The sequence below is a fragment of the Rhinopithecus bieti genome, unplaced genomic scaffold (assembly GCF_001698545.2).
Source record: "Rhinopithecus bieti isolate Rb0 unplaced genomic scaffold, ASM169854v2 scaffold_21649, whole genome shotgun sequence".
Taxonomy (NCBI): domain Eukaryota; kingdom Metazoa; phylum Chordata; class Mammalia; order Primates; family Cercopithecidae; genus Rhinopithecus; species Rhinopithecus bieti.
In genome coordinates this window covers 999,390-1,011,694 of record NW_016811584.1, presented here as the reverse complement: position 1 = coordinate 1,011,694, position 12,305 = coordinate 999,390, and the positions used below count along the sequence as shown (strand labels likewise).

At 39.1% G+C, this 12,305-nt stretch overlaps 1 protein-coding gene across 1 annotated transcript in view; it reads left to right on the top strand.

Moving 5' to 3' along the window:
• Positions 1-12,305, top strand: part of ERC2 (ELKS/RAB6-interacting/CAST family member 2) — a 905,732-nt gene that overhangs the window by 404,484 nt on the left and 488,943 nt on the right. The window contains 1 exon segment of the mRNA XM_017894219.1: positions 1,215-1,382. Within this exon segment, the coding sequence (XP_017749708.1) occupies positions 1,215-1,382 (168 nt within the window).

Sequence of the window (12,305 nt, the reverse complement as noted above, 5' to 3'; positions counted from 1 at the left end):
AAAAAAAAAAAAAAAAAAAAAGAAAATTAACTCAAAATGGTATTCTGATGGTCTTCATATTCTTGTTGTTGTCTCTCTCTCTTTTTTTTTTACTACCCCAGTGACTTGTTTCTATGATCTAGTCTGAGTAGTCTAGAAATAGACCTTTCTTTGCACATGGCCTTCAGAATGTTAAATTAAAAAAAAAATAAAACTTATATTTTCTTTTTTATTAACAACATTTGAAAAGCAGGAATTATAATTTTTTAACATTTTAGAGCTGAGTTACAAAGAGGATTTTTTTTTTGTATGCTTTGTCTTTTTTTTTTCTTTAAAAGTATTTGGAAAGCAGTCTTTCATGAGGCTGGAGAATGGGTGTTTCATTTCTATCTTATTTTCTTCCTCCAGCAGCATGAGTGTCCTCTTGGCAACATGTATTTTTCTAATTTAGGAGTGTTTCTCTACATGTCAGTCTTGTTCCTCCAGATGTCCATGGCGTGGCTCATTATGTTCTCCGTGTTTCAGGACTATGCTGCAAAGCTTGAGCAATATTTTACCCTCCCTGGGCTCTCAGAGAGACATGGGAGTATTGATGTGCTTTGTTTCCCAGCTTAAACAAACATGTTGTTTCCCGTAGTAGGGAAACAAACATGGAAACCTACCACTATTTCATAACGTCTTATTTCATAGAAGTCTTATATATGTATTTTTGAAAGTATCACTATTGAGATGTGCACAAATAGGGCTTTAAGAAGGATGTAGGCTGACCGGGCGTGGTGGCTCATGCCTGTAATCCCAGCACTTTGGGAGACTGAGGCGGGTGGATCACAAGGTCAGGAGATTGAGACCATCCTAGCTAACAAGGTGAAACCCCGTCTCTACTAAATATACAAAAAATTAGCCGGGCGTGGTGGCGGGCACCTGTAGTCCCAGTTACTCGGGAAGCTGAAGCAGGAGAATGGCGTGAACCCAGGAGGCAGAATTTGCAATGAGCAGAGATCGCACCACTGCACTCCAGCCTGGGCGACACAGCGAGACTCTGTCTCAAAAAAAAAAAAAAAAAAAGAAGGATGTAGGCTGTTAAAATGCAGGGCAGTGAGGTTGCCATAAGCAGTGGTTCCATTGTGCCTTGCTCAGTGAACATGCTGCTGCCCTGCCCCCTCCAAGGGCACAAGTGATGGTTATTGATGACCTTTCTGTAAAACCACAACCTTCTGTCTTTTTCCTGATTTCAGGTAGATGCGCTGAGATTACGACTGGAAGAAAAAGAATCTTTCCTCAATAAAAAAACGAAACAGCTGCAGGACCTCACAGAAGAGAAGGGGACACTGGCCGGTGAGATTCGTGACATGAAAGATATGTTAGAAGTGAAGGAAAGAAAGATCAATGTTCTTCAGAAAAAGGTGAGTAGCTGACATAAGCCCTTCAAGTGGGGTATCATCCATGTTTTGTCGTTTAAGAAAAATTTTGAGCACATGGAAAATAAGTAATCTTTTATGAATCTTAGGAAGTGTAGGCTGATTTTCATACTGGTGTTTCACTTACTGGTAGTTGTATCATGTCAATATTAGCATTGCTTGATGAATTTTCTACTTGATTACCTAGAAACTAAATAGTGATGATTATTTTTTATTCACCAGCTTAAACATAGAGAGAATTGTACAAATTTAGATTCAAATCTAAAATAACCAAAGGTCCCAACAGTTAATTTTTTCTTCCTTACTGAGAGTTAGCAATGTATTTTGTGGGTCCTGAATGTATTTTAGATACATTTGATATTCACATAAACTGTAGTAGATCCTATTCTGTGAAGCCCATACAGATTTTTGGGAGGCAGGAGTAATGTTTTACACCCATTACTTAATTGAAATCAATGGAAAGAATGTATAATAATTTCCAGCCACAGTGATGCAACATAGAAGATGCTCGACCTTGTTAGGGTCATTCCTTCCTTCCTTTAGCAGCTCATTTTCTACCTTATAGGGGACCCTGATTTTGTGATAGCGTCCTGATTTTCTTTTGGAGAATTCCTGTTTGCTACTCTATATAGTTTTAGTGGGACCACTGAGTATCCTGCCTTCTCTTAGTAAAAGGGTTGGTGAGAAGAGACACCAATGACTGCTCTTTTACAAAAAAAATAAAGTGTGTTGGGAAGATACAGGGCTGTCAGATGAATAGGCGGCCAGAGTGGAAACTAGGTAGAAATCAGTGGTGGACACCAGGAGCCTCTGGTGTGGATGCTGCCATCCACAGGCATGCTGTCAGGTGCTCTGCTGCAGCTGCAGCAAATGGAACTAACTGGCCCCTGCTCTTGGTGTCACCTGCCATCATTTCTCACCTGGCATGGATCTGCAGCATCCCAGGTGATTTTCTTGCATCCTCCCTCATGTTTCCTACAGCCTATTCTTAACACAGAAACTGGATTAATCCTTGTAATGCATAAAACAGTTCATGTCACTCTCTGATCAAAACTCTCTAGTCACAACCAGTTACATAATTTTGGGGGTCCATTGCATAATGTAAACATGACGCCCCTGTCCCAAAATTGAGAATTTCAGGATGGTAACATCAGAGCATAAACCAAGCATAGGAGCACAGCTGTCTCCACTTCCATTGGCTTCCATTGTCACTCAGAGTAACAGTGGAAGTCCTTGCAAGGGCCCAGGACACCCTGCAGGATTGGGCTATCTCTGGCCAGTCTGGCCTCCTGTCTTACTGCCTTCCCCTTTGCTCAGACTACACCAGACACTGTGGCCTTCATGTTCTTCTGCAGACACGTGAGGCATACTGTCTTGGTACCTGACATTTACTGTAGCCTTTACGGGGACACTCTCATTCTGAGCCCATGCTGCCCATTGTGGTAGTCACAAGCCACATGTAGAGATTAAGACCTTGACTGAGATGTGCTGCAAGTGTGAACTGCACATCAGATTTGGAAGACTTATGAAAAAAATGGAAGATCTCTCATGAATCATTTTTTACTTTGATTATATGTTGCAATGAAAATATTTTGGACATAGCAGGTAAAATAAAATACATTATGAAAATGAATTTCACCTGTTTCTTTTTACTTTTTTAATGTGATTACTAGAAAGCTTAAAATTAACTACGTGACTGACATTATGTTCCTATTGACAGAACTGCTCGAAATAGCCACATGGCTCATGCCTTTGCTTCTTTCAGGTCTCTGTTTAAATAGTGCTTTGTTACAGGCCTTTTTTGTCCATCCTGCATAAAATCGCATGACCACCCACATTCCTACCCTCTGTCTTCTCTCATCCAGTTTTATTTTTTTAAGGAGAACTTTTAACCATCTGATAAATGTGTGTGTGTATATATATATATTTAAAATTTACGTAATATGTATTAAATATATAAATAAATATAATATATATTTAAATATACCTAGTTCATTCATATTACTAGAATATAAATTCCAAAAGGGGAGACCTTTCCCCTGTATCTTTAGTACTCAAAAGGTACTACATGCTTAATAAATATTTGTTGAATGAATGGATAAATGAACTTGCTCCAGAGTTAAAGTCTTGCATAGGAGCATTTGATTGGCCAAGGTTATAGTACATCCTCACCCCCTGCTGCCAGGAGCACTTATTCTTGTGAATTTGATTCAAGGACAGAGCTATGCAAAGATGACAACAATAGTTGGCATTCATTTGTTTCAGTGCAGAGGTTTTGATGAGATTATCAATGCATTCTAATATCTATTAGGATATTTCCCATGCTTTTGACTTTTCATAAGTGAGTTCTCTAATCTTTCTTAAACTCTGAGAGCCAGTTAGTCTCTTCCTGTTCTGTTATGGTCAGCCAGAGCCTAAATGGTACATTTACGTGCAGAATAGTGTGTCACATTTTAAAAACAAAGTTAGATTTAAACCAAATTATAAAGGCTTTACCAAAGAGTTAAAAGTAGAGACACTGCATTTGTTAGAAACTCTCAGGATATTGGCGATTTGATGAATCATATTATTAATTCATTTCTGTAGAGATCTTCATGGACAAGGTCCTGGTCATTGGAGCCTCCTTTTGTAGCACTAGCTAATTGATAACAGAAATTTGGAAGAGAGCTGAGCAGAGATTACTAAGGACCCTTGAATCAAAGGGGCTGTCTAGGGTACATGGGAATAACAGAGAGATGGTTATAGTACCCTCTCTTGGAGCATGTTCTAAGGATTCAAAAGAAGATTTTTGATTTAAAATATCCAGCTGCAAATAATAACAAAGGTTGCATTTATTGAACTTACTTATATTGAACACTGCTGGATACTTTATTTACTCATGTAAATAGTGCTTGTTGTATGCACTGTTTACTTACTCTTGACCACTACCTAGTGAGATGGGCACAATTATTAATCTAAGGAATTGTGGAATATTGAGGCTATGGTAAGCTTGCCCAAGGTCACATAGCCTAGATAAAAGTATTTTTTGTCTTTAGAAATATATAATAAAATAATTATTGTAAATTAAGAGAATAAGCCTAATTTTTTTTATTTCACTTTTTATGATGATGACACCAGGTGTAAGAGTGAATTAAGGAAAAATATCACATTTGTCCATTTTGTCAGAAGTTGAGACTAAGTGCGCTCATTCTTGAGGAATAAATGACAACAGTTTTCTCAGTGAATATTTTGAATGGCACTTACAATGCATAAGTGACAAATGACCACTTTTGCCAATGCAAATATTTTGCAGAATTTTAAACTTTCCTCCACAGCCAGACTCAAAAGCTTGGGAACCAGTTTGGAAGTTCTAGAACAAAATCAGTTGTATATTATTGCTCCTTTTGGCAACATGATTATGATATCACTTGTTTAAGTCATGTAGACAATGGGTTTGGAAATGTTTCATGTTTATTTGGAGAGGTTACTCAGCTTCAGGTTTTTAAACCAGGTTTACCAATACTTTTGGGGAGGAAATAAAACCACTGGCAACGTAGCAAAGCCACAGGAGTTCTATTATACCTGCAATGTGAAAGGGAAATAATCCCTAGAGAAGTGATGCATATGATTTAGAAACTGACTCAAAATGTAGAAATAATACAAAAACGAATGGGCCAATGAAATATTGTCTTTAATTCTGGAGACTCCTTGGAGCTTAGACTACATTCAGCATAAGTGGCTGTTTTAGGGCAGGCTTGGATTGAAATAGCATAAGCTTTGGATTAGGGTGTGTTGGCATGGAAGAATAATAAGCTCATGTCAATGTCAGACATGCAGTATTACTTAATATTTCTTTCTCATAGACTCTTTTGCAACTCTGTATTGATGCCAGTGGAACTAGGTACGCTCCTTTCCTGGCCACGTTTACCCTGGCAAAGCTAGGCTTGCATTTCATATCTGTCAGCTTTGCTTTCAGAGCTCTGGGTCTCAGAAGTCTTGTGTGCTCCATAAGCCATGTAGACAGGCATGGACACGATGCTCTAAGTATTTCATCACTTGAAGAAGGAAGTGAGGCTGAATAAACAGAAAACCCTAGGTGGAGGAGCATCTCTGATGAAGCTTTTGTAGGAAGACAGAGATCATCTAGAGTGGATTTTTGGCCCTACCATCATACTTTTGGCTTTACTCTGTAATTCCAAGACATGGAGTTCTCTTAGTAGGGGACAAAAATGCACGTGTATGAAAAGTGTTTAGTGAAATATTCCCGTGGGGCTGTGACACTGAAATCAGAAGAGCGGTACGGTTTCCATGCTGAAGCTGTAATTTTCTGTTCCCATACCTGAATTTAAACTGTAACTGATGAAGTGCTACCTAACTATTGAGTTTTTGTAGGAAATGTCATAAAACCTTGATGACACTGTACATTTGGAAAGCGTATAATGCCCAGGATTTTAGGACATGGTAGCATTATATGAACCCGATCAAATTCAGACTGTTACGCAGTGCATAGATTCTTACAGCATAAACTTGCTACCCACGAATTTTTTTTAACCCATTAAAATTGGACAAAAATTCTATCTCCATTTTCATTCTAGGCCTTAGTCCCATAAGCAATGTGAATTTATAGAACAGAGGTACTTTATTTATTAGAGGTAGAAAAACAGGTGGTGATCTCTCTGGAGGCCAAGTTCGCTGGCTGTCTACTGAACTTTGTGGATTGCCCTGTGGGTTGGAAAAGGCAGAGAGGGGTGAATGAAGTTGGCTCCTGGGAGTGGTATATATGGACCTTCCCACTTCAGCAGCTTGATTCTACCTATTTGGAAGTATGGTGGTGAAAATTCTGAATGATGATAACCTCAGGGGTAAGGACACTGTGGGATCACTGAGTTTCTTCCGGATTTTTTTTTTTTTAAAGTAATACCTGAGAAGATAGATATAGAACATAGAGATTTCCACGCTAGTGTAAAATTGAAGTAAAGTGTGGAGGACTTTTTAACTCAATTGAGCTCTTTCTCAATGTTTAAACATCTAGTTGAACTTTTATACTTATTATTGGCAAACCTCCTAATTTTTTGAACATGTGCAAAATCATATTCATTTCACATTTACTGAGTGTTTCCTATGTGTCAGTCAGTCACCACTCTAGGTCCTGGAGGTTCAGGGAGAAATAAGACAATCTCCAGTCCTCAAGAAACTGACAGTCTAGTTGTGGAGACAGACATGCATAATCCTAAATATAAGTGCAGTGGAGAACAACATATGGCACGTTACCAGAAGGAAATCACTTGATGGATGCAAACAGCAGAAGCCACTTCTGGCTACCCTAAGCAAAAGGGAATTTTTTGTAAGAATATCCAGGGTCCCAGTATCTGGTCTGTAGAACCAGACTGTGAATGATAAAGAACCAAGGCAGCCCTGAGAGACCAAGAGAAGGCAAACATCACTGTGATTTCATAACCAGGAGTGTCTGGTCAGCTGTCTTTTCTGTTGACAGCTGCTCTCCCTCACCCTCTTTCCTCTGCCCTCACATTACACTGTCAGTCAAGAGTCAAAGTCCTGGGACAGAGCTCCAAACTTCACACAACTGACTCTCTTTGGCAGGATCTAATCAGATCCTCCCTTTATAAGAGTCAGGGATATGTGACTCCAAGCTTTACACTGGAGCTTTCTGCTCTGTTTTTGTGTCACTTACTCATGGAAGTCTTTGATGACACTGCAGTCTGGGGGAGGTTTTACACTCTTAGAAAACTATGTCTTGGCTCAGTTTGGAATTATGCATCCCTTTGGTGAACATTGGCTTCCCTCTCAGGGCTTGAGTGCCCCAACCATCATCATCAAGATACCTCCAGCTTCTGGCAAAATTCTTGGCATCTGATGCTCCTTGATCAATAAGGATTGAGTGAATAAATGAGCTCGGCAAATTCTCAATGAGAACTTGGGAGAGGAGAAATTGCTTTGAGATCTACTTCTCACCCAAGAATATTGTTAGCTCTGAGGAGAGTCATTTGCCCCAGCAAAATGTCAAACCCACTCTTGTTCCCAGCACGGTATGTTCTGTGTAGGCTGCAAGATGGAGCTATCCCATGAATAATAAAACACAGATGAGGAAATGGTTGTTGCTCTACCCACACCTAACATCTCCAGCCTTGGTTCTATTACCCTAGGAAGATAAAAAGGGATGGTTTGAGTAAGGGTGTTTTGCCACTCTTCCTTCATTTTCCTTTTTAATAAAAAGAAATGTGACATTTACAGAGAATATCATCTTATTCTGCAAAAAGAATGCTTCCTTCTCTAGTTATCACTTCTAATTTACTGGATTGTTAGGAAGGTGATATTTTATGAGAGTGATGCAATGAAATTTCTGGTTGTATGTGGTCATTTCCAATTATGACCATACAAGTAATTATTTTTATAATAAAATGATTTTATTATATACTATTTGTTGAACCCTTACTGTATACCAGACACTGTGCTAAGTGATTTGCGTCCTTAGGTTATGCATTCTTGTAACAGACCTAATGGCTTATAGGCACTATCATAATCCTGGTTTTTAAAATGAGAGACTGTGGTTTAGAGAGGAACTCATTTAGAGTGACGTGGCAGGAAAGGGATGGAGCTATTCTTAAGCGCTACACTATTCTAGTGTTTTTCCTAGTTTGTGGTCCTGCTTCCCTCATGAGACAAGTGGGATCATTAACTTTTAGGGATTAGCTAAACTACAATTTGAGCAACATACCTGAGGTTGATATATAAGAACACCTCTTTTTAGGACAAAACCAGCAGAGATACAGCCACTAAATAATGTAATAAAAAAAAGTAGGGAATGCATTACATGAATAAAATATAACACCAGGTCTGTATTTAAAAATATGATAAGTTATATGTAGAAAAAAGAAAGATTGTGGTGGCTTTCCATATCTGTTTAATTTTTCTTCCCCCAGAAACTCTTTATGTACCATTCTAAGACTGTTTTGCTGCTTCATTTTTAAAGGATTGACGTGTCTGCTCTGATGGTAGTTTCACTTTCCTTTGGTTGTTGGCTTAAAGGACGACTGAGACCTCAAAAGATGGTTTGAGACATGTAAGCAGCTTTCCCGGACTAGTCAAAGGTGAACTCTTGAGTTGGGAGATCCCTCATTCCTTGCCAAGTCCAGAGAGGAAACGGTCTGGGAAGCTGCTCCACTTTGCAGTGAGCTGTTCATGTAGGTCTGACCTCCTTGGTATAGGCAAGCTCACTTTGCATCTGAAGCTAGGAACTGGCCTGGCATCCCAAGGGTTGGGATCACAACTAGGGTGGCCATGGGTTTAAGGCAGAGGTTCTTAACCAGGGGCTGTAACTGAGGCTTAGAACCTCCCTACTCCCCTGGGAACATTTGCTAATGTCTGCAGATTTTTTTGGTTGCTATAGCTGGGAGGATGCTACAAGCATCTTGTGGGTAGGGTCTATTCCAGGGGTGCTGCTAAATGTCCTAATATGCAGACGACACCTCTGCCCCCAATAAATAATCATCCAGAGAAGCCCTGGTCTACAGGAGTCCTTTCCTTCTTGTGTAAGGATCACTGCTGATCTTGGTTCTCGAGGCCCCCTGCCTTGAGGTAGCATTTCTTAAAACAGTTTTTGCTTAGTGTAACAGACCTTTCTCCCACCTTTCAGTATTATCTCAGTTGAAATGCATAACATTTTTACCTGCATTTTTTCTCTGGCATTATTTTAGGCAACTTACAGAGTTGAATGGCTCGTGTATGTTTGTGTCTGTGCACATGAGTGTGTATGATGTTTGGACTGTTACTATTTCTGTCTAATAATTTTCACATATAGTAATCCATACTTATAAATATGAGTATATATGACACTCTTGAACCCTGAAAATTATTGCAATTATTAAAACTGATCTGACCATTCTTATCATGATATCAACTAATCTGTTAGCGGGGTGCCAGTCAGGTGTAGTACAGGGAACATGTAATAGGAATAAAGCATCTGATTAAGAAGAACAGAGATAGCTCTCCCAGCAGATAACACCCAGTTTAAATTTCTTTGGCTTAATACCAGCATTCCAGTCATTTGAAAAACAGTGACCTTTAAGATGACTTTTTTTCCTGACTGAAAATAAAAACACTTTTATTTTATCAACCTTTTGGGTTGAAAATCTTATTTCTATATTCACATTAAATATATCTTTTCATACATTTGATCTAGTCATTTGGGATAGGGTAAAATTTTCTGTTCAATGTAGATTGAATATAGATTTAACTAATACAGTGCCTAAAAATTTGCAATTAATAAGTATAATCCAGGTTAGTGTTTGTGATTTGCCAACTTTTTTTTGAACAGTGTCTTTCTTGGTCTGGAAAATATAACAAAAATCTGACTTAATGTATTACACAGAAAGTTATTTATATGTATTTTGTGTTGGTAGGGTAGCAGTATGTCACCGGACCTAAGAATAAGCATCTTTGCTCTTGCATCCTTTAATACAGTGCATCTTGACAGCTTTCTTGGAGGTCCTAACAGGGGAGCACAGCTACTCGTATGCCCTTGACTGAAGATTGGTCCTCCTCTATTGGGGATGGTCATACTCTTTGACCAAGCACGTAGCTTTGGGAGGGACGCACATGAAGTGGTGAAGGAGGAAGGGGACACCTGCCTAGCCAGCCAGATCAGCTGAATCAACCCTGGCGATCAATGGGGTGACAGATGTTGCAGCCAGATCGCCCTCACATCCAATGCAGTGTATCTTCATCATGGTGCGAGGGTGATGCCAAGGGTTCTAGTGCTAATTAAATTCCACAGGACAAATAATCACCAAGAGTGCATGGCTGCCACACTTGGCTGGAATTATTTGCCCCAATGTTGGTGAGATGGTTTAGGGAAAAAACATCTTGGTTACTTTAACCAATTGATTGATCCTGTTGGTCAGAAGTCCATTTTGCTCCGATGAAATGATATTCAAAAGTTACTTTGTGTGTGCTTCGTGTCTCTTGGATAGAGATTGTGGCTTCCTTGGTATAACTAAGCTTCTTTGTGAAACAACAAATGCAGTAGCCTCCTCCTTTGTGTACATTGCTTTTCTTCTAAGGGATTTGAAATTATCCTCCTCCTAGAGCTGACATTGATAAAATGTTATTTTCTTAAAAGAGGAACCAAAGCTAGGAAAATTCACCCTCTAATGGAACAGTTAAAGAGAGTTAAGGAAGCCTGCCCATTCATTCATGCATTCATTCAGCATCTACAGGCACTGTCTTCACATAGCTCCGTTTTTCTTCCCTTGGGCTCTAGTGTACACAACCCAATATTATTTGATTTTAAAAGACATGTAACTTTGGTTATGCTGATGAAGTCTGGACAGTCTTGAAGACAGAAAGAAATGAGACAACAGTAAACCTGGAAGAGACTTGATCGAGCCTCCTAGTCCAACCTCTTCATTTCTGCACTCAAGATATAGAGTACTTGAGGGATGATGTGACTTATGTAGGATCATGGAGCTAATTAGTGACAGAGGCTGAATCTGATTACACTTTTCCTTTCCTTCTTTCCATGTCCCTATGGCATATGAGGCCTTGGGTACCATTGCCCTACTCTGGCCTGTTTGTTTGCCTGCCCTCCTGCTGTCCAGCCATCCAACAATCCACATTCAGCATCTGTAATGAGCTGGCTGCCTCAAAGGTACTGCAGATACATATACTATTGAAGAAGGTATAATTTCTGCCCATTGGGAGCTCAGACTCATGGAGAAAATTACTAAATAGGCAATTACAGGACTGTGTATGATGTGTGCTATATCAGCCAGGTATACTACACATAGGAGGGGCACCTCACCTAGCCAGGGGAGTGGGATGAACAAGAAGGACTTCCTGGAAAAGATGATAACTAAATTGAGAGATGAGGGACTAGGAGTAGTTGTCCCGTCAAAGCGAGAATAGCATTTGCAAAAGTTTGGCAGGAAGAGGCAGCACAGTGCATTTGGTGGAATTAGAAGTAATTTAATATGTCTGGACCACACTTTCTTGGCCCACTTAGGAAACAGATTTCACATTTGGGAGCTTTTCTATTCTTCACATCTTCTAGCGATCAAATATATTTTATAATTAAAGTTCGAGAGTCATTTTGACTTCTATATTATAAATGTTCTAGTCCCTTGTGAGTTGCAAGTGGCAATAACAATTATCAGTGTTATTTAAAAATGCAGTTCAGGGCCAGATCATGCTGAGAATTGATTCTCATTCAATGAAAAAGCTGATCCCACCCAGGGGAGGCAAATTCTCTTTTAAATAAATATTTGCGTCTGGGTTAAGACCTCATATTCTATACTCGATTTCACTATGATGGATTTTTTTTTTAAAAAAAGGTTTGTTTATAATTACCTGCAAAATTCCTTGATGACTTAAAACAAAAATGTCCAGAATGCCCTGACCGCAGCTGCTACCCTAACGGGTACAGGCATCTTGACACATCTGTCAATCCAAGCTGCCAGCTATTGCTTATAGTTTTTGAAATGGGATTAGAGGCAGTTGAGCCTTTACGTATTTCAGTCTGCAGATGATTCCATTTTTCTTCCCACATACTCCCAGGCCGTTTGATTTAAATCAACCTTGTTTATGTGGGAAAGAAAATTTTCTGTCTGTCTTTTTTTACTTATCTTTTGTTTGCCAATGGACTCTGCTTTGCTGTGAAGAGTTTTACACATATCTATATTGTCATTTATCATGTTATATTGTAAGGGAAGTCCATGGTTCAAAATGTCTATAATACGTGTTTTAGTTTCCCATAAGAATAAATGTTAAGTAAGGGTAATGTGTTCTTGTGGGGCATGCCGCTTCACAGTTATTGTGGGTAATAGCATCTTTCTACTGTTCTGATACTGCAGTCTCATTGTCAGTATTTTTTCCTTTATACTCACCTGATTATGCTACAACTTTTGCAGACTA